The 23,341-nt window shown below is 43.1% G+C and overlaps 1 protein-coding gene across 4 annotated transcripts in view; it reads right to left on the reverse strand.

The window, feature by feature from the left end:
* The window catches only part of SYN3 (synapsin III), a 189,562-nt gene that overhangs the window by 132,615 nt on the left and 33,606 nt on the right, over window positions 1-23,341 (reverse strand). For all 4 annotated transcript variants that reach the window (XM_005421799.2, XM_031057698.1, XM_031057697.1 and 1 more), the window contains 2 exons: window positions 15,493-15,584; window positions 3,957-4,113 (listed from right to left, as the gene is read on the reverse strand). In XM_005421799.2, the coding sequence (XP_005421856.1) occupies window positions 3,957-4,113; window positions 15,493-15,584 (249 nt within the window). The remainder of the gene's footprint in view (window positions 1-3,956; window positions 4,114-15,492; window positions 15,585-23,341) is intronic.

Here is a 23,341-nt window from a genome sequence, read left to right on the forward strand (position 1 = left end):
GAGTTAAATCTTGGCATGCAGTCACTGTGAAAAAAAAATTAGGCTGCAAGGTGTGTGCCAGACCCAGGCCAGATGCTGAAGAGGCAGCTGCCAGCAGATTTGCAGACAAATGCAAAGTATCCTTTTCCTAATCTCGTAGTTCAAAACACAGCATTTAAAGAAAATTCAGGAAACATCAAGAGGCAGCATATCCCATTTCTAACACCACCACCACCCTCACATGCATCAGCAGATAAGAGGAAAAACTCCCAATGTAGAATAATTATTGTTGGCAAGGAAGGTATTGATGTTGTGGAAGGAGGACAGCTTGCTTCTCTCAACTACTTGCACTAGCCCTGCACATCTAGAAAAGAAAAATAAAGCCCTGTTTTGACTAGCAAGGTGAGCAAACAGGGCTTAAAAGTTAAACACAATGAGCCAGAGACAGAGAGAGAAGGAAAAACACTCTGGCTGAGAACAGCTCATGCCCCTTGCTGTGTGTGCATGCAGCCCTGGTGAACCATGGACACTGTGATGTTGAGGCAATGTACAATTATCCTGGGAAAACAGCTCAAACAAAATAACTGAAACAACTGTGCAGCTGATAGACAATGTTCTGACTTGCTCCTTTTGAAGCATACAGCTCTTGGCTGTTGCTGAAATAGCGAGTGTTTCAGATGAGACATTCAGACATCTGGGAGCCTTGTCACTGGGCCAAGCCTGCAAAAAGGTCTGACTTTGGTATTGCCCCTCATGGGACAGTTCCCTCCCATTTTCTCTTTTTTTACCAGTTCTTAGGGACAGGATGTTGACAAAGAGACTCCTACGTTACGTGGTGCAGCAGCCTCTAAGATACCTGATAACAGAGCTCAAGTAACATCTCCCCATGCAGATGGGTAGGAATGTTGTTGTCAGCAGCTCTGCTAGATATAACCACACCTTCCACATGCTGGCAGCAGTTCTGCCTTTCTGTCCTTCCACTGGTTTTAGTGAGATTGCATCCAGACCACAGATAACACATGGGGGAAGGCAGAGCCTGGTTTAAGGTACCTGGAACACGCAGGCAAGGGAAATGCCTTGGCCTGACTCTTTGGAGAACAGTTACATGCAGGGAGTCTTTACAGAGAAAAAAAAAGATCCATTCAGAGCATCTTAAGGCCTTTAACACATTTTGAAAATGCCTAGGTCATCAGGGAGCCTGTATTACTTGACAGTCAATAACAGTTTGGCTAGGAGTCCCTGGACTCAGGAGGGGACTGTCAGAAAAACTTTCATGTTTCCTGCTGCCTTACAGATGCAGAAGTTGCTTTGCAATAACAGACATTACCTGCATGCAGTGTGAGTACTACTCTGAGCATTCTTCCCATTGTATTTTGCACTGCAACTTAGAATTCTAACACAGAAATTATTATTGGTCCTTGAAGCTTTGTGCTTAGTGTGCTTGTAGTATTATTTCTCAATAGTTCTGGGATCGTCTTAGATTTCTTAGATGTTTCTCTCAGAGTGTGAGGCTCCCTGAATACTTTTTTCTTTTCTCTCATAAACATCTAATTCAAACTGTGCCTGTTTTAATCTCAAAAGAAATTTTTGTATTGCAGAACTGGAAACCTGGCAAACATCATTAAAAATGGGGCTGCATGTTTGGGTAAACTCAAAACCAAACTCAGCTGATTGTAATTAGAGTTGCTGAGAATAAAACATGGTTGCAAACTGCCAAGGAAAAGCAGTCTCAGTTTCCTCCCCCTCCACAAAATCATAAACATTTCTATGAAATGGAACCGTTTTTGGAGAAAATAAAAAATGAGAGTGAAAGGCACATTTCCCAGGGGTATTTAATTTCATTTCTTCATGCATCTCAACTGTTTTCTAGATCCAAAAAGTTTCCAGTAATCTTTGTTACGCAGATCCCTTATTTCAAGATGCCTGTTTTGCAATCAAAGTGGAACGTGCACCGAAGTGTCCCTATCTCTCACTTCCCAGTTATCACAAAAACAAAATTTTCTGATTCTGCTGCCAGTGAAGCTTTTTGCCCTCAAATACCCCACTGCAATCTCTACATGAGCTTAAATACCATTTGAACATCACTCATTCAATGCAATCTTAGGTTGCTGAGCACGTTACAATCACTGGTTTGGGAGTGATGTGTGTGCAGGGGCAGCAAGGAATGGAGGCACTCTGAAAACCTGTTGAAATTGTTTGCAAGTGGTTTCCTTGACTCCTCTGGGAAGGCTGTCTGTGCCAGCTGTATTCCCTGTGAGGAAAGCATGGCACAACCAGACCCAGAGTAGCTAGAGCCAAGCTGCTGGCAGAGCCAAGTTCTCCCACACTGCCTTTCCAGCACTGCTTTTTTTTTTTCTCTTCCTTTTTTTAATGTGCTAAGTTTGTTTGTTTTCTTTTATTTTAGATGCCTAAATATAGACCTTTCACATCTTGAGGCTCCTTCACACCATCAGAAACATAATTGCATGAGTTGCAAAGTGTCAACTAAACCCTGACTGACTTGACCCCAAAAGCAGAGGAATGGACCACATGGCAGTGTAAATGTGGTGTAGGACCAACTGTCAGAAACAGTGTGGAGGTGTGGTACTGAGCCTGGAACTGAAAAATCAAATGGAAACCGAGGTCAAATGTACATTGACCACCTATACAGTGATGGCAAAGTGAGATTGTCCTCATTACCCTGATTATTGCATGACAGCATTTTTAGAAAAGACAAGATCTTTCTTTTGGTCTCAACAAACCTCACAAATGTCGCAAAAGGGGTGAAAACTGAAAAGACTCTGTTTATCACACTGGTACCATTTTAGTAAGAAATTACTTAAATCCAACATTGCCCAGTCATGGAAATAAAAGTCTAAGACCTCATCTGGACTTGAGCAACCAACCAACACACTGAGGACCACTAGGATATTTATTCCAAGGAGAAAAACAACAATAAAACCCCACTTAATTAGGTGATGAGGAAGATAGCTATCATTTGCTATAAAAATTCCATCTCACCCCAAGCTCAATTTGTTCAATGAGTAAGAGCATTCCTGAAAATGCATCTAAAAGTTTTCCATGGAAAACTTTCATATTGGAAAGCCCCATCTCCTTCTCACATCCATATAGCTGTAGTTTGCTGCTTTGAAGAATGCAGGGAAATTTACATTCTGGAAGCATCAGTGATCAGAGAACACATTTTGGGACGAAACTGCTTGGAAACCCATACGACAATTCCAAAATGGTATCAGGGTCTGACTTCCTCCTGCAGGTGCTGCCATGGCCAGCCTTACTCTTGTGGCTCACAGCCAACTTATGTCTCTAACTCTCCTGCTTCTGCAGCTACAGCTGCCTTGGAGCTGGTCATAGAAGTTGTCTGGGGATTTGGGGCTGAGAAAATCCAATGATAATATTTTTTAAGGTTTTCTGAGATTCTCATGCGAACTTGACAAAATTTAAAGAATGGGTGAAGGGATCTTCCAGTGCAAAATAGCAAAACACTGCCCTGCCCTCATCAGGAGCTGACCCAGCCTAAGTCTTTCCAAGGTGCAGTGTTTCAGGTTCAATGAACCAACACTTTATGATAATACTCCATTTTGTTCTGGGACAGCTGAGAAACTCTACATGTGTGGTGATTTGACCCTGACTGGACTGCTTTTCTCTACCTCTTCCCATGTGGGTCCTTCCCATGCCTTACAAGAAATCTAGGTGCTGCTGCACTGTCAGCTGTTGGTGATCCTTTTGGGTCTGGGACAAGGGAAACATCCTGCTCAGGGTGAAGAAATAGCATCTTGATACAACTAGAGGCTGATAAAGAAGTAGTGCTGGTAGGTTTTTTCCTCCAACAACTCCCACCTGGATTTCTAAGGTTGTTTAGATTTTAACCTAAAGAGACCAACTCCTTTGAAACTCCGGGAAGGTGAGCTGGGCTTTCTGTCAGTACCAGAGATCTCCTGTGCAGTGCTGACACGCAGCAGGGCTGGATCATCACTTACCACCCAGGGCTTGCTGCAGAAGTTGTAGATGGAGTAGAGGGAGTTGACCGTGTGGACGCCCCCGTACTGGAGGCCGATGATGAGGCTGCGGAAGTCTTCCCCCAGAGCCATGCTGTAGGCGTGCTGGCGGATCAGGACAAAATCCGGCTTGAAAGACCTGGAAGGGACGAGGAGAATGGTGTTTTACTTTCAAATGCTCCAGAAGCACTTCTAACCACTCCTTGTTTCTTTTCCATCCTTCCTTTTTCTTTTCACTAACATGTCTTCTCTTGGGCCTTTCAGAGTGTATTGCTTGTGTTATAATGTAACAAACCCACCAAAACCCCCTAGTCATTTTAAAAAAAGGAAAAATCTAATGTAGCTGCAAGTGTGAGAGCATAGAAACAGGCCAAACAGATTTTCTGCAGTTTCCATGTCACTCAGGCATGCACAGGAACAAGCCACAAGCAGAGCCAAGGGTCATAAATTCACTGGTGGGGGGGTTCTCTTTTCTTTCTAAAAGCTTGGCCGTACTTGGCAAGCTCTTTGCAATGTGCAACGCAGATGAGGGAGCAAGTTTGTTTCCTGACGATTGAGCTCTGTATTGAAGCAATGCCCAGTGGGTGGGAAGATCATAAGGGATTTCAAAAAGCTCTCGTACACATCCATACATTAACACACATTTCCCCTTTAATCAGTTTACTACGTATGCAGCACATCCCAGGCTCTTATGGCTGTGAGTCAACAAGTGAAGGGCAGGCATGGCAATGAAATTAATCAAATGAGCAGAGCCCCTCATACGCTGCTGTGACTCATGGCATGGACTTCCAGAATATTATTTAGCAAGAGTGGAGCTTGGACTTCTATGGTTCAACAGCAGCAGCCCTCAGCTAATGCACAGGAAAGTGAGGCCCTTTCTAGGTAAGCCAACAGGCAATGGATTATCTTTCAAGCAGCCAGATTTTATTCCTTGCTGACACTCTGCCTTCAAAGCCATTCAAAAATATCTGGAAACAGCAGCTGGAAAGAAATGGTTCCCAAAATGAAGCCCAGCAGTTCATTCTCAAAGGAAGGGGCTTTTCCACGGAAAGAAGGGATTATTTTACAAGTTAACAGAGGTTGCATCAAGGACATAGAAAAATTTCCATGCTGTATTAAAGATTTTCAGAGAAATGAGCTCTGTAACCAGGTCCCATTACCTCACTACCCTCGAACATTTTCCTTGCTAAGAGACTATAATTTCTATCCTTTGGATGTATGAGCTGGAAATACTTTGGGTTTATAGCCCCTATTTATATTTCCATCATTCTGGCAGGGAAATGTGAGATGGTGACTCTGGGCCAGATTGTGGCAACAAACACTGTACACAAACCCCAGCACAGCTTTGTTGTTTTAAAGCTGTTCATTTTGTTTGTTGACCTTGGACTTTTGTTATCACCCGCCTGAGACACCATGAGGAGCAGGCTCGGTTTGTGTGATGCAAGAGGCCAAGCTGTAGAAATGTTGTGATTCCCTCCCATGGAGTTTTTTTAAACCCAGGCATGTTCCCTAATGTACTTGGCACCAAAGGTGGTGCTTTCCTCCAGCAGCAAGATGCATAATGAGCACCGTGAGGGCTGTGCTATCGCTGTGCAGCTGATTTATGGACCTCCCTGGTATCAATGGGGATGAGGCAAGTGGTGACCCCCGCTGAGAAACAGCAAGTGAATACAAATCTTGGAAAGTCTGAGCTGCTCCATTCTGCTGGACTTGCTGTACAGAAGGCACCCTGGAGGAAGGCACAGGTCCCCAGAAAGATTAACCAGCTCCTTAGGACCAGGGCTCAGTATCTGTGCTGAGTTACTGAACAGCTGTGGGGCCTGGAGAGGCAGGAGCTCCAGGCATGTCTCTCTTCATGCAGCTTTCTGAGAGGGGGAGGACACAGAGTGGCTGGGAAACTGCCTTCATTGGCTTTACTTTTGCCAGCCAAAATCTCAGGAAGAGAGCCAAAATCTCAGAGCCATCTCAGTGGCTCTTGTCTTTTCAGATCCTGGCAAAGAAAGAGTTTCTCCACTTAGAGGATGGACACAAGAATACCGAATTAATGTAGAAAAGCCTATTCTCAAACTCTGTGTCCTGTAGGAAGGCAGGGCACTCTCTCATGCAGCAGATGAGGAGTGAATCTCTAAAGCGAAGGTGGACACTGAATCCCTGTTTTGAGCTGTGGAACAATGTGAATGTTCCCATGGATACTGAGAACAAGGCAGTGGAGTGCCAGGCCTGGGACTAGCTGAGAATAAACATCAGCTGAAGAGCAGCAGAGCCTGTACAGAGAAACAGAGACCAGTGGCAAAATGAATAACAATCAATAACATCTCTGTGCAGAAAGCAGCTCCCCAGCCTGCTTTGGGGTAGAGAAGATAATGAGTACAATTGCTGCTGAGAGGTTTCATGCCTTAAAGAGATCTCCTATTTCTTATTTCTGCATATAGCCATAACTCTGGCTTGCTTCCTGGTCCTTCAGCTTTTCTCACTGAAGCACAAAGAGATTCGAGGCCATGAAGAAAGAACACAGAAGAATGCACTATTTGCATCAGAAATAGTGTGATCAAGACATTAGATTGTCTCCCTGTGCTGAGCACTGGTGAGGCTGCACCTCAAATCCTGTGTTCAGTGTTGGGTCCCTCACTGAAAGAAAGACATGAGGTGCTGGAACGTGTTGTAGTGAGGTGGGGATCGGCCTCCTCTCCCAGGTAACAAGGCACAGGACAAGAGGGCCTCAGGTAGAGGAAGAACAATGGCCTCAGGTTGTGCCAGGAGAGCTTTAGTGGATATCATGGAAAATTTCTTCATGTCTCTTCATTGAGACAGTCTGCCCAGGGAACTAGTTGAGTCACCACCCCTTGAACTGTTCAGAGGGTGTGTGGATATGGCACTTAGGGGTGTGATTTAGTGGTGAAAATGGCAGTGCTCTTTAATGGGGGATCAATGCTCTTAGAGGTCTTTCCCAACCAATTCTGTGATTGTCAAAATACTTCTGTATGACCCCTTCCGCTGTGCATAATCATTTGCAGCCAAAGGGTGCTTTATATTTCAGCACCATGATGGGTCAGAGAGCTTTTTTCTGGTGTTGTTGGAGAAGGATGGGCTCTCCTGGTCTCTTTTTAGAAGACTGACAGTCTTACTAGACACTTTGCCCTTTGTGTCAGTGGATAAAGATCTTCCCAGGACACTGAAGACAACGTCCTCACTTCGGGTTTTGGCTACCCTCCATTATTCTAGGAGACTTCATTCAATTTTCAGATACTTCCCAGGGATCAAGACACTCTGACTAAATTCTCTTCCAAAGCCTTTCCTATCTGGCATGACAAAGAGAAGAAGAGAACTGCATAATTTAGCAAAATGATACAACAAGTTTTGCATTACTGGCAATTAATGAAGCCTTCAGGGAAGTGTCTGAGGCACAAGTCCAAGCCATAAGAGGCTGCAACTTTTGCCCAAGAAGTGCAAAAAGTTCCTCCAAATATGCAGTGCCTCAGGTGTCTGACACCTAATAGAAAATGGCATTTACAAATAGGAACAAGTTATTTTTGTGCATTGCTTCAGTGTTAATAGCATTGTTATTAAATTACTGAAAATTAATATGAAATCAATGACTGAGATCAGTGTTAGATTTAACATTCTGTTTGATGCTTTGGTAAAGTGGAAAATATGCTAAGAAAAAAAGTCATTTCAGTCAAAACCTCATGTCATATTTTCTACAGAAAGATATAAACCTTGCTGAAGTTATTCAAAGAAAGAACAAATGTGACTGCTTATATAAATAACACAGAGCTGATTTGAGAAAAAAAAAGAAAGCAACATAGAATAAAGAATAATCTCTCCTTACTAGGCTGGAAGAGAGAAGCAGGGTTTTTTTTTAACATTATAATAGAGAATGGCTGAGTAAAAAAACATGGGAGGTGTGGGAGATTAGTGCAGCAAAAGCAGCAGGAGCCAGGAATCACAGTAGGACCAATACCACTGTAGGCAGATGAGGATAGCCTGGAAGATGCTCTGATTTGCTTCTCAGCCACAGGTCAATGCTCAGCTAACCATTAAATCATGTCACACACTCTCTGAACTGGAGTCTGGCAGTCTCAATAGTCTGCCATATATTTTACTTCTAAACTGATCGACATTGACAAGGAAAATCATGTGGACTCAGACAAAGCCTGAAAGCAGTAACAACCACACCTGCCAACACCAACTTGCCTTCAAAATGCTTGTGATCCTAAGCTTTTACAGAAGGTGATCCAAATACTTTCCAACATCACAGAATAAAGTCATAGAGTAATTTAGGTTGGAGAGGATCTTTGGAAACCATCTGTCCCAACACCATGCTCATTGCAGGGCTAACTCTGAGGTGACATTGGGATGATTGCCATTCTCTGGAAGAAGCCTGAGTAAAAACCCATGTGGAAAGGAAACAAATTATGGCAGGACTGATTAAAAAAAAAAGCTGATCAAGACTGAAACAATGTACTAAAGTTTTGAATAATTCTTTTATTTAATCCTGGATTAACTAATTATTGAGTGCTCTAGACCTTGGCGGCTTATTCCTTATTGGAAAGAATTACAGTAAAATTACAGTAAATGCGAAAAGGGTCAGGGAGTAGTTTAGTATCTGAAATGTTCCCCACCCTGGTCTGCTCAGAGAGACTTTGTCTTTCTGGCAGCTGCCTGCATGCCAAATGTTTTCCTGATAACTGTCAGCATCCTGCCTGCACGCTGGCTGGGGGCCAGCTGCCAGGGAGGTGAAGGGGGACATTATTCATCTGGGACATCAGCAAACCCCAAGGGGAGAAGCAGGCCTCCAAGCAGCTGTTTAGCAGCAGGAGCTGAGGTGGAAGTAACTGAGAATAAATGCATAAATCATCACACTCCACTGTCTTTTCTCTTTTGTTCTTCCTGCTGGAAGAAAAATTAAAAAAAAATTAAAAATTGAGGACAGGAACAGGCAGGTGAAGAGAGGTGAAGAGAGGGGAGATATTTGTGAAAAAACAATGCTAGATCATCCCCCATATGGGAATAATTCTCAGTTTATAAATGTTTACTAGAGGTGTTAAATTCTTTCATATGTAACTGCAGCTTGCCAGGGTGTATGCCCTGTTAGACACCTCGCCCCAGCTCATTGTCTCTGCAGGGTATTTCAGTGAGGAAAGTGGTCATTTGGCACACTGGTCCCTTGCCTAAACTGAATTTTCAAAAGCTTACAGGCTGTTACACACACTTCTCCATTACCTTTATGGATTGCTATGCCATCAATAAAAAAAATATTGCCCAAATGTTTCTCAGTGTTAAGTACATAGCGCATGTTGTATCTTTCTCAGTGTTAAATACATAGCACTTATTGTACTCCAGCGAGTGGCACTTTCTGCAGAACCTGGGAGAACCAGGCGTTCAACATATTTTTCCATCTGGCTGCTAGAAACCTAAACTTTCCCTATCAGTTTCTGCCATTTTTTCTCCTATTTGCAACTTTACAAAAAATTGCAGAAATTTGGTTTGGAAGCAGCAAACCAACCAACCAACCAACCAACCAACCAACACAACAACACCCCACCCCCAGCCCCCAAAATGACAACAACTAGAAAAAGACATTTCATAAAAGACCCTAATTAGGGCCAAGAGTTAAATTTAAAAAGACAGGAATTCGACAATGGCTGGAGTTCATCTTGGCACAAGCTTATTGGAACATGAGAAGCTGAAAAATGACCTACTGCCTGCCAGTACTTGTTACATCAGTGTCCATGACCAGCAGATACTCCCATTACCTTCCTGGGCACTGTCCCTGTAGAAAAACTACAAGAAACCATCAACTCTGGTGAGCAAATTGTCCTGGAGAGACAAGAAAACATCCTCCTAGCAATGTGCAACTACTGTGTGGTGAGCAAGCATGGCCTCTGAGGATAGAAAACATCCATGCCCCTTTCAGGCAGGTGCTTCTCAATGGACCTTCGGGGTGAGTGAACCTATTGGGATAGGAAGAATGCAGTGGGCAGAGGACAGTGTCCTCACTGGCCTCTGCATCCTGGTGCAGACAGATCTTTTTTAGTCAGACTACACATCTCCTGGAGCCTGCAAGCTCTGAATAGCAGGGAAACACCTGTGAGTTGGCCAGTTTCTTCTCTACCCCTCCCATGTAAAAGGATTTTACTCCTGATGCTATGACTGTACTGTAGCTTGCAGTGTGAAAATATGCTTAAGGAAAAAAGCACTTTCAGGGATTTGGGGATGGTGATTCAACAGGCTGCTGTCCTGTTGTCACAGCACAGGGAATCACAGAAGCACCGAATCAGCTGGAAGCAACAGGAATGTCAGTGTTAACTACAGGAATGAATGGGCTTGTGTGCCGAATTCACTGACCCCACCACGGCTGTGAGCAGCAAGGGCACATCATCCAGGGTGAGCAGGGGAGACACACACCTTACACACACAGGCCACATTCAGGCAAGGCCTGTAGGGCTAAACATCATTCCATGGCAGAGATCTTCCCTGCAGCAAGGCTTTGTCCTGAGTGTTGTTCCTCATTCCTTTGCTGCCATTTTGGACACCCCTCTACACTCACCAGAGCCATTTCTCCTCTCAGGGTCCTCCCCACATCAGACCCTGGGCATCTCCTGTCCATCAGCTGTTGTCTGTACTGTGGGGCTGCATGGAGCCTGCATACCACACTCTAAGAGGTATGGCCACCACCCTGGTAGGTCCCATGCAAACATGAAAATATGCTTTCTCTCCTGGATGATTGGCCCCAATGGCAAAAGAGGAAGCTCTACAGGGAGACAGGAGATGAGAGCAGTCTGCTGCATGATTAATTTATATCCTTAAAGGTCTGAAATGCTCCCAAAGACATTAGAATTCCCCAGGTAAAAGAGCTGTCCAGATTTTCAACATATCCCTGCCTTATATCTACTGGAATTAGTAGCTGAAGTCTGTTGAAGCCCAACAGTCAAGCATTTAATTGAATACAGAACCTGAGATCATAGTTTGGGAGTCTAAATGTTGCTGTCAGAAACAGACACAGCCCAAATTTTCATTTCTACTTAGACACTTTTATAATATCATGAAAGCATAAATGCATCTCAGAGTGGGTGCACTGCCAACACTGACAGCCTCTTTACACTGCCAAAATATTGATATGAAGGGCCTTTCAGAGGAATGTGAAAATAAAAATCCCCTTCCTCACATCTAACCCCAGGAAAAGTGACGCAGTCGAAGAGCTTTCTAGAGTAAATTAGATTCCAGATGGTTCACTCTGTCTCTTTCTGTTTGTGTGGGTAGACCTGTCCAAAAGGAGGTTGTGTATGCCCTGGGAGGAGGATGAAGAATCCACCCAAGTGTTTTAAAAGTAGGCATGAACCCGCACTTGTTTTTACACACTCTTTAGTACTCCACAAATACTTTGCAACCAGAAATGATTCCATTTCTCTGTTGTAAGAGTTGCTATGTCTAAGTTGGTGAGGGATCCTTTGGGATGAATAAACATTACCTCCTGCTTCTCATATTTAATTTTTCAATAGGGAAGGTCTGCTGCCAATTTTTTCCAAGTAAGTGCTGGGGTAACAAGGACCAATGTGTGGGAGATTCCCCACCCCATCAGTCCTGACTGAACCCAACACTGCTCCTGGTGCCCAGCTCGTCCCACCAGTGTCCTCAGTCAGGGCAAGGGTTACAGGGCACTGACACAGAAAAGTGCTTGCTAGAGGCTGCACAAGATGTTTGTGGCCAGCTCTCTGAAGGAAATGTGCTGAACAGGCTGATGGAGCCTTCGCAAACCATGGTGGAACTGGCACAGAAAACACAGATGCAGTTTTTTAGATTTGTTAGATGATAGCCTCTGTCTCCAGTAGCACATTTTGCTGACACTATCTCAAATCTTCCACCCCCTCCTACAGATGTGCAGAACGTAGTAGCTAAAAAAGAGAAGTTGGAGACCCAGAACATTGTTACTGTAAATTTAAATTCTTGGAGACATGTTTGTTTTAAAACTCAGGAAAGCAAAGTAATGTCTGGCTTCAGCTAGATTGTTTGCTGACTTACTTTTAGCGACTTATTTCAAGATGCACAGGCTAGTTGTTATGTATATGTCCATGTCTTTGCTTTCTGTAATTGCCAATAATATTTCTAAAGCATCTTTTTTTTTTTAATTATCCTGAGTCAAAAGTGGCAAATGGAAGGTGTTAAGGACAGTTATACCTTCTTACTAAGGGAATTAATCTTCCTGGTAAAAGAATCATAATTTTTCCTGGTGCAGTTCAAATCAGTTGACATGGGGTGTGAAAGAAAGCATTAACTCCAAGGTGTCAGAAAATACCAAGTGATCAGCAGAAAAAAACCCTTTGGTTTAAACTTTGCTTTACAGGTGCCATGTGGTACTTCCAGTTTAAAGAAAGAACTAGGAGACCTACTCCAAAATGATGGAATTTAATAGGCTAAGAAATTGTTAGATAGCTTATCAGTAAATGTAATGTCAATTTGGAGAGGGCAGCCCAGTGGTTGCTGAATATGAATATTAATTGTTGGTCTTAAGAAATTTATTATTTCAGTGATTTAAATCTACTGGTTTGTAGTATATTCACTGTCTTTCCCCTAAACTGCTGCATCCTATTGCTCTCCCTTTGAAGAGGAATGTGAAGCAGGCAGGGCTCCTGCAGGAGGGAATCCCAAATGTGGTTGTTAGCAAGATGGTGCCCTCTTTATCTCCTTATAAATTGACAGTGGGATTTCCAGGACTCTGGGTATTCAAAAAATATGATTATTATATTTCACCATCTAGAAGCATTCTGACTTTTGACTGAATGTTTTGCTCAATTATTAAAAGAGGACAAATAAGTGATGGAAAAAAGATGACAGCAGCAGCAGGGTTAGTGCACACATATGAGTTGAAGGTGTCTCCCTGTGGCTGGGTACTCTGAAAGGTGTCTGTAGCCAGGCAGGACATGGCTGTGGATGGGATTGTGGGACTTGAAGGAAGTAGGAAGAAGCTGTACCTATGTGGATGGGTTGAGGTGCCTCTACACAGCTCAGTTCCACAATGTGCTTTCTAAAGTGAAAAAGAGTTTTAATTTTTATACCTTCTAGAGTATTGCTAGGAGTGGTTGTGGAAGTTGGCAGACCTAAGCTCTTAAACTTACTGAGCTGGGCACAACAGGGTCATATCAGCACAGGCTGTAAACAAATATTCTCTGGTTGCAAGGATTATGGCATGTAATATGATATATGCTATATAAATTGCATACCCAGACAATTATATATTTACCAAATCTGCTTCCCACAATGCAAAAGTGTCCTTAAACATGCAGGAATGAAAACAAACAAAAAGAACCCCTCCTGAGCATATGCCATTCAAAAACCCACGTAATTCACATATCAATATCCATACAAAAATGGTAGTGGGAATACCTGTGTGTTCACTGTGAGTAGAAACATGAACACCATGCCCCAGACAGTTTTGTAAAATAAATTTTGTCTTCAGTTTCAGTTTAATAGCTCAAGATCTTTCTGCCAGATGTATGAATGGCTTTGGGAGGAAAGACACAGGAAGGAAAATGAAGATGTGATCAAACCTAGGAAATGGTTCTTGGGAAACCTTCCAGCACCATGAGCAAGCGAACACAGGAGTGCATTAGCACTGCACACTGTCTGATGAGTGCTCCAGCGGCTGGTTCATGGGACATAATGCTTTGTTTCACTCAGAAACAGACAGGGAGAAAGCAAATGCATGTAACAGACACAGCTTTAAAGGTTTTTAGCAGAGGTTAGTGAAATTTTACCAAAGAACAAATGGAGACTTGTGGATGTACTAAGAGAGATGTCAAGACCTGAAATGAATTGATGGACCACAGTCATAGCTAATTGACAGTGACATGTTTTGCTTTGCACTGTTTGGACTGGAAATGAGATTTTGAGAAATTAAACTGAGGCCAGCATGCTCAAAATTACAGTTTTTTAACTGTTCTAATAATCCCTTTCAAAAATATCCCTGCATGCTAGATTATGTGTCTCTACCTCTAACTTTGAACTAGTTGCAAACAGACAAAAGCATTGATTAAATATGTCAACAGTATTAAACTCAAAGATCCTGAATACACCAAAAAGTGCAAAGAAACTGTACAAAAAGAAGCAGGGTGTCTAAAAAAATTAATTTGGAGCAACAATGAGATTTCAACACAAACAGAGAAAAGCTACTGTGTCAAAGATGAAATGTAGAGTTGTAATGACAGGAACCCATAAAGATGAAGGCTTGGGAATAATAGGGTGGAAGGTAATATTGGTGAAGGTGAACAGAGGCATCCTACACAGATGTGACACTATTCTTTACATAGAACTTGTAAAGATGCATCTAACATTAGCTCCAAATTGCTGTCACTGGTGCTTGAAAGAAGGGGAACAATGCTTTTGGGAAGTGAATTGGATGTGTGATTGGAGAAGCATTGCTTGGGAAAAGAGTCTGCTTGCAATGACTGCAGTTATGAAGTAATGCTAGTAGGACAGAAATCCCCATCAAACAGAGACAGATATTACCTCTGAGATATACCACAGGGCAATGCCAGAGCACTGGGCATCTCCCATAAAGAAAACAGTGGTATTTCAGGAGCAAATCAGGCTACAAGCATCAGGATCTCACAATTACAGAATAGTTCGCATTGGAAGGGACCTTAAAGGTCACCTAGTTCCAGCCCCCTTGCCAAGAGCAGGGATGCCTTCCACTAGGCCAGGTTGCTCAAAGCACTATCCAGCACTGAACACTGCCAGGCATGGGCATCTACACCTTCTCTGGGCAGTCTGTGCCCATGCCTCACCACTCCCACAGTAAAGGATGTTCTCCTGGTATATAGCCTAAATCCACCCCTATTCAGTTTAAAGCCATTCCCCCTTGTCCTATCACTACATGTCCTTGCAAAACTCTATTGTAGTACCCTTTAGGTACTTGCAGGTCCCATAAGGTCTCTTCTTCTCATCCCCTCCCTGCTAGCCACACTCCTTTGGAGGCAGCCCAGGATATGGTTGGCTTTCAGGCCTGTGAGAGCATACTGCTGGCTTATGTCAAGCTTCTCATCCTCCAACACCCTCAAGTCCTTCTTCTCAGGGCTGCTCTTGATCTGGTCATCTGGGCTTAGTGGCTACTGCAAGGGCAGTCCACTGGGATCAGGGCCCAAGACAGGCAGGCTAATGAATCAGAGCCACTGTTCAAAATGAGGGTTAGTTGACAGAGAAGGAGAGAAAAATCAAGGGAGAAGAAGATCTGTTGTCCCTTTTATTGGGAGTCTGGAGGCTAAGAAGAACCTGAGAAGGAGGCATTTGCTGTTGCATGAAGGGTCTAGACCAGAAACAATGACCATATGGCAAAATGTGCATCTGAGACCTGATACAAACCCACCAGAGTCAGGCCACTCTTTTCACCACTTCCAAGAATCCTTGAAGCTACCAGGATTGTGCTGCCCAATTCACATATTTGTCACCCTGTGAGATCAGCCTGCTTGCCCCAGCACTGATCCACAAAGCCCAGTTTCCAAGACCAGCCGGCGCTGCTCACCTGACCACCTTGGTGCCGTTCCTCATGACCTGCATGTCCACCATGCAGCCACCCATGACGTAAGCAGCCAGGTTCAACTCGGAGAACTCAGCCTGGAATGGAGCAAAAGGACAAAGTGTTACTCAAGGGAGGCAGAAACACAAACACACAGACACAGACGCAGAATTTTCTTTGTCTGGAATGTGCCTTTCCTTCTTTTCTTTTTTTATTTTTTTTTTTCTGTGAGGCAACTGGAGATCCAATTATAGCTGGTTTGCCCTGAGAGACTGCAGAAGTATTTATGGCTCCCACACTTGGGGTGTGAAAGTACACAGGATTAGACTTGCAGTAATAAGTACTGAAGGAATTAAGAATGAGCAGGCTGAAAAATGCACACAGGAAAGAATAATAAAAATAATAACAATAATAATAAAAAGATGTAAGGTCATTTGAATTCAAATTCCAAGTTTCCACTTGGAGACATCCATTTAGAATTATGTCTGAGTTGGCTGCTGTGCCACTGGCCAGCTATAAACCTAATACAAAAGGTTTAAACCTTTTTAAACCTCATTATGTTGTGGGAAGGTGATAAGCAGAGGTCACCTGATGTGATTTGCTTACTAAGATTTTTACTATTAAAGAGTTAGCAAAGCTGGGTAAGTTATTAAGAGAGCTGCTCAATCATGAAAATACTTTTTATTTTAAAAGAGGCATGACTTGCAAGGCTGGAAAGGTTGGCAAGGGATATTTCAGCCATGGGGAGCAAAAGATACAGGGGTGATTACGATAAATATAAATAAACAGGTTTCATTTTTTGAGGCAGAAAATTTAGTCTTCTTCCTTTGAGCAGTTTTTTCCCCTTCCTTTTAAGGCGTTTTTCAGACTTAGTATGATGAAGACTGGGCAGCAGTAAATTCATCTTCTAACCAGTAGCTGTCTAATACCAGAGCACTCAGATGGTGCTGCTAATACTTATGACTTTATTGGAATCCTTGTACTGTTTAATGTTCTTCTGCTACTTCTATTAGTTGGAACCAAAAGATAGTGCCAGGAACAACTTTTATGCATTAAAAAAAAAAAAGGAAAAAAAGGAAAAAAAAGTGTGTTTTGTCCTCATGAACTCATGGAAAAAACTTGCCAATGGAGAACTGGTGCACCTGTAAAGGCTCAAAGGCCAGACGACAAATGAAAAAATAATTTCCAAGTTTCCTTTTAAAATCCATGTAATTTTAAAGCAATGGCTGTGGACTGGTGACCCAATGATGTAATGAGATTTCATGTCTGCAGCTCGGCATAAACTTTTTAAAGCAACACCCTTACACGGTCTTACATCATTGTAACTCTCAATTACAATGAAAAGAGGGAGAAAATTCCTATTGCCAAGAAATAAATTCTACTTCAAACACAGACATGCTCACAGGGAGGGATTGGCAGTGGTTCAGGTGACTGCCTGGGTTTTACTCATGAGAGATTGCACTGTGTTGCCTTGGCCACAGCCACGCTTCTTCAGTGACCCCATCAGATCAGAGATGAGCAAACATGTACCCCTGAAAGGCACCTGTCTTTTATACATTTGAAAAATCTCAGGAGACCTAGGGAGAGAGGAGTCCACCTTGGACAAACTCAGTAAGATCAGATGCTTTGGGCACCATCAGTGATCTCCCCAATGGGTCATGGCAAGCTTGCTAGTGCACACATTAGCTCCAGAGGCTCTGTGGACTGGGCAGATGAAAGGATGTTTTTTCCACCTTTGTGTCTCCATATGCCTCAGAGATGTCCCACTCTGAAAGCAGAGTGTTGTTGAGCTGGATCTCCAGCTTCTGTTGCTGAGGAATGCATCATCTGATGTGAGCACCAGTGCAAGAAAGGGAAGTTTTAGGTCTGTGCTTTCATGTTTTTTATGCTTTTCTACCAAAGTTTTTTTCCATGATGATTCGTAATAAAGTGCTTAACACTCCTCTTTGCTGGGGGAGAAAATGGGCAGTCTTCATTCGATGAGGGGCATTTGCAGTCTGACTAAGTTGGTCTGACAGGCGTTTCCCTGAGGCAGTCAGGCCAACAAAGCTGTGCTCAGACACCTGACCTGCAAACAGGCCTGAGAACCCCCCAGGATGGTGAGTACTTCATGCCAAACTGCCAGGACCAATTTCAGGCCCTGCTAATGTCAAGAGCCAGAAGAAAAGGAGAAATCCCCTTTGGCAACCATTGTCCAGGGAACACTGGCAAGGAGAGAGAAGTGTAGAGAGGGTCTGGGGGATTCAGCTATCTCACTCCCAAAACCGCCAGATCTACAATCAGAGCTGAGGGACAATCCTGACCTTTGCCTGGCATTCGCTTGTGCTTTAACAGACAAAGTTAAGGAATGCTGCTCCTTTCATGTAGCTGCTTTGTTCCATCCAACAGGCTGCTGCTAGCTGGCTTTTGGAAGAAGGCTAAAACCTTCAGTCAGCAGAAATTGTTTCCTGTTGATTTTCCAGTGCTCCCTGTATTTTTAACTTTGTGGGTTTTGTAGCCCGATGACTTCCCTTGGCTGGGATTTCAGCTCTGAGATCATCTCCAGCCTGAGTTTACCTTGCAGACAAAGAGGTCTTTGAAAGCAGCCCATGCAGATAGAGTGACAGGTAACTATGCATAAAACAGGAGAGCCCAGCTCCCCGTGGCCTTGCAGAGTCATTTGCATTAGGAATTATGGAACAGAAGAAGGCATTGCATTAGCCTGATGGTGTTTTATACTTTGCAGCAGTGCCAGTGGCTGCAAAAACATTCAGGGCAAGAGCAAACCATGTGTGACAAACGTGACACAATCTGTCTTGAAGAATAATCTAATAAAACTGTGGGAGTAGAAATATTTCATACCTCTGTGGGGCTCAAATGTGAGATGATGCCCACAGCTACTTTGATCACAGTTTTGTCAAAAATGCCTCCTTCAGGTATTAAGAATTGGAAGACTCCAAATCATTTGGACTAAACCTTAAGGTACTCTCAGTTTCCATCAGTGTCCTCTGTGTGCTGGAGATCTTTTTGGTGAGCTATTTTAGAGTGTCTGTTTCTGTTTCCTGATATTAAAACAGGAAGATATTTTCATTTTCAATCATGCAATAGTAGAAATGCCTGGCTTGGTAGCTATGCCTGTTAGTGATTTAGGGGAAGCACATGTTCAAGGTGTATTTTAAGCATTTTTCATAGAATAACAGAAAGCTATGTTGGAAGGACTTCAAGATATCACAGTCTTTCTCTCCTTCCTAAGGCATGACCAGCTCTGCCTCTGCCATTGTGTGCAGATACTACATAACCTTTTTCTGTCTTCCATAGACGAGGAACCTCCTCTGGCAGTCTGTACTTTAACAACAATGGAAAATTTTCCCAAAGCCCAATCATTTTATTCTTTTATTCCTCAAAGCAAAGACTTGCCCCCCCCCCCCTTTTTCTTTTTTTAGGCAAAACTACTCACATTCTTATAAGATTTTCTTTTAGGTGATTTTTTCAGTGAATTGATCAGAGTTGTTGCTGTCACAGGGATTCTCTCTGGCAAGTCCACAACTTCCTCCATATGTAAAATTGCCAACCATCTGCTTGAGTATGGATTTGTCATACATGCAGCAGTGTGACTATTTTTTAACTCATATTCTGGCTGAGATCCACTGTAATCCCTGCACTGCTTTGTCTGGCCTACTGACTAGCCTGGTCTGTGCCATGGCTTAGGTGCTTGGGATGAGGAATTGCTACTGTATAATCAAATCTCATACATTCCTCATGGATTTTATGCCTTATTTTTTGGTGGATCTTTCAATATGTACAAGGAAGGGCCCACATCAGGCTGCATTCCTAAAGCAGCACATTTCACTACAACCATTACAAGCATCCCAAGGGGAAAGTAAGCAATCCCTAAATCCTGCACAGGCAGCAAGGTGGGCAGATAGTTTGTATGCCTATGGGATGAGGGCTGAGGCTATGCATGCATGCAGAATTAGAGATTACACATCCTGATTCCTCATGTCTTTTCCTGAGACATTTTCCCTTGGGCAGGCACCCTGCTCCCCACCTTTCCCCAATACTAGGATTGCTTTCTGGGAGGAAAGAATGGAGAGTGTCCATCTGTGATGTGAACATTGCTTTATGGCTCCAGAGCAGCTTCCTCAAGTGCTCTTCACAAGTCCTGAAGCTGGGGTGATTCTCCTAGGCTGGAGACAATGCTGGTGCTGAAGGGCCACATGCCTTCACCTGTGAGAACACCTTTTGGTGTATCAGCTCTGATGGCATTCAGAATTGTCTCTTGAGTTTTCATTTCAGAAGTTATGTGCCTACCTGAAAATTTGAGGTTTAGAAAAAGCACATTTCTAAATATTTTGATCCCAGGAAATGGCTCAAAACCATGAACTCTGTAAACTTCCAAAAGCCAATGAAAATTAAAAAAAAAAAAGAAGATAGTATTCATTTAAGAAAATAATGATTTAAAATAATTCTTTCTAGTTCTCCCTTTATTCATGGTTTCTGAATGCTTGCATGTGGCAAGCTATGAGAACCCTGTTGCTGTTCTTAAACTGTTTTCTGGCATTCAGCTGGAAAAAAACCCAAACCCTAAACATATAATGAATAAAAATTATAGTGTTGTTTGACAAGAGGCTAGTTTTCCTTTCATCACACACAGACCTGTCAGACTCTACCTTTTGAAAGGATCATTTTAAACCACACATGAAAATACCTCTTTAGGGCGGGAAGTACAATGGAGCTGGAATTCATGATTTGTATTACAATTATCTTCTGTGACTGCCAAGTACAACGTTTTTCCTGACAATACTGCCAATGGAGTCATAATCTATACCACAAGGCTTTTCCAGAAGCATGTACATAGGAGTTCACTGAATAATCATTCCCTGAAAATAAACTGAACAGTGGGAACAAGTGAATGAGCTGTGCAAGAAAAATGCGTGTCAGACAGACAGACGGACCCACCTCGTCACAGCAAGGAAATGGTGGGAAGGAGAAGGGTGAACAAACATCAGGGATAAAAATGTAGATGGACTTTTGGGCTTCATGACTCCCCTTTCACACTTTTCACCCCACTCCACCATCAATTAGGCAATGCCAGGAAAGATGTCTCTGAACATATTAAAATTCCTTTGGGAAATACCTGAAGGAAAGGTACCCTGAAGGTGGGGGACCCTCTCTAAGAGGTGCTGCTTGCTCTTGCCTGCTGTGTCCCTCATTGGTCCATGCAGGGCACGGGACTGGAAAAGCCCATCAGAGCCATAGGCTTTAATCCCTTGCTACGCTTGGCACTGTGTCATGAAACCCTTACCTGCACAAAGTTATTCACTAAAAGCATTCATGTCTGTTTTATGCTCTGTTATGGCAAGAGAAATGAACTCAACTCTTCCAGGCTCCTCTCATAAGCCAGTTCTCCATGGCCATCCCAGTGACCCTGCTCTGCACATCTCCTGCTTTGCAGACATCACTCTTCCAGACAGGTGTCAAGGGTCCCCCTCATCTGCCCCCCACCCTCAGGGTGACGGTCTGTCTGATGGGTCTGGGGCTGTGCAGTCTCAGCCCCATCTCTCTCACCCTCTCTGCTTGTCTGTGGGGATACATGGCCATGAGGCATTCCTCTGGGACATGGGGCATGCCCAAGGAGACCCCACACAAGGTATGTAATGATCCAAATGGAAAACCTCAGAAATCCTCAGAGCACACGAGATTTAGTTTCCTCTGGGACAGCACAGAGAGGGTGGGGAAGGAGGTGCTGAATTAGTTTCTCTCTAAGAAAAACATCTGACAGAGCATAAGGCCTATGGTATTATTCCTCCTCTTCCTCAGTATACTGTGGTTCCTAATGCCTCCTGCCTTCTGGCCAATGAAGAACTGAGGAGATAAAAGCAAGATTTTTTTTTTTTTTTTTTTGTGAGAGACTAAAAGCAATGTGGTCCCGTGGCACTTTAAGATTCTTCTCTAAGTTCAACTTAGCCTTAGAGCCATTTATTCAAACTTATGTTTTTCATTTCTAAAAGAATGTTTTAGTATTTGTATTTCTAGAGAAAAGAACTAGAGATGCATACACGGCAGTTCTGAAAGCTAGAAATCACCAGACAAGTAAAAGCAACAATGTGGATCAAAATTTAAGCAGCTTATTTTTAGCATAAAATAAGAGATAGTATTTTTAGACTCAGCTGTTCTCTTAAAGCTTAGAGCTTTACCCATACTGAGTAAAACTTAAACCATCAGGGTTTTGATCAGAATAGGTCAAATAGATTTTCACTTTTGGATTAGTGTTTCAATCAGTCTCATGAACAGCTATCATTGCTACAGAAATGGAAAAATACCCAAACAAGCAAAATGTAATCCAAACTGCCTCCAAAGAAAAAGAGGCCATGACTCAGGGGAGCGCTTGAACTGGCTTTACACCACCAAAGCCTTTCACCTCCCTCCCTGCAGCCAGCAGGAAGAAAGCAATGGCTCTGCTTGCCTGGTTTCACTAAATAGTGGACAATAATAAATCCTTCAGCCTTTAAAGCACATTATAAATATGATTTCCGTCTTACACTGACGATCAGAAGAGAAGAAACAAAGTCAGGCTTCACGTTAATTTTAAAGAATGACAGGAGAGTGGTGTACACACTGCAGTGTCCTTGCCAGCTCTCTCCTCATCCACTGGCGCCAGGTGATGCCCACAGTAACCCCTGTCTCTTCCTGGGGATAATGGATGTGAAGAACTAGGGCCTGGGCTTGCTATCAAGGTATGCAATTCACTCAGTGCCAAAGAACCAGAAAACGTTATTGGAGAGTCCATGAAACCTATCTTCATACAAGCTAAGACTTGCAGCTCCCTGAGCAGCAGGGTGGCATTAAACAGCCTCTTCCCAGTGTATTACCCAGCGTCTAACATGAACTGGATTCACCTCTTGCAGAAACTTAGTATCTTCAAACATCTGTCTGTTTCTGGAATTCAGCTGAAGTGAGCCAATGCGTTCCACAGAGCTGGGTGTGGGGGACAGACAGAGCAGGACAGCATGATCACAAATGTCCTGCATTCCTCAGAGGAGGGGGGAGGCACCCTGGAGAGCTGGTAGGGGTGTAAAACCAGATTAGATAACTGAGAGAGGGAGAGACACTGCTGCTTGCAGCACTCCCGCTCCTTTACAAATAAGTGATGTCACAGCTTTCAAAAAATATCACCTACTATCCTTTTCTGCTTCCCCTGCAGATTGCTAAAATGGCTTGCTTAGAAAGAATTAAAATGTAACAGAGATGGATGTGAAAGAGGAGAGAAAAAGTTCAAACCAGCTACTGAACATCCTGGAAGAATGGCAAAAGAGTTAGCATGGGCAATAAAAATAAGGCAATGGCTTTTTCCCAGAGTGGTTTTCCAAGAGTATTTAACATTTGGATATTTCCTTTCATTGCTTTCTGCCATTCAAACTTCTTTGTTATTTAGCCTTTCAGATCAAAAGTGGTTTTTTGCCTATAAAATCTAAAAAAAGTTCCTAAGGCAAACTGCATTTCTGGCTGAGTTAATAATGTGTGGTTATCTGATACAGGATCACATGGAAAAATGAAAAACTAAATGAACTTACTGAGCAGACTAAATGCTCAGGATTCAAGAGGTGCCTAAGAATCGAAGTCTCTGATGGAGAGTTTATTCAGAACTGAACAGCCAGGTTAAGGCTTGTGCACCATGGCACAGCCTGTGTGCCACGTGGGGGAGAGTTACAGGAGTGAGGGCTGTGAGCTGGGAACTCACAGAGAAAGATGGGGACCATGTTAATTAACACAGTTATTTTCTTTTTTATTTTTTTAAGAAAACTGTGGAAGAACATTCATTTTTCAGGTAGAGAGGGTCAACATTCAACTTCAGGGGACCTGTTCCCACAACAGA

Source organism: Geospiza fortis, unplaced genomic scaffold, assembly GCF_000277835.1.
Source record: "Geospiza fortis unplaced genomic scaffold, GeoFor_1.0 scaffold173, whole genome shotgun sequence".
NCBI classification, from domain to species: domain Eukaryota; kingdom Metazoa; phylum Chordata; class Aves; order Passeriformes; family Thraupidae; genus Geospiza; species Geospiza fortis.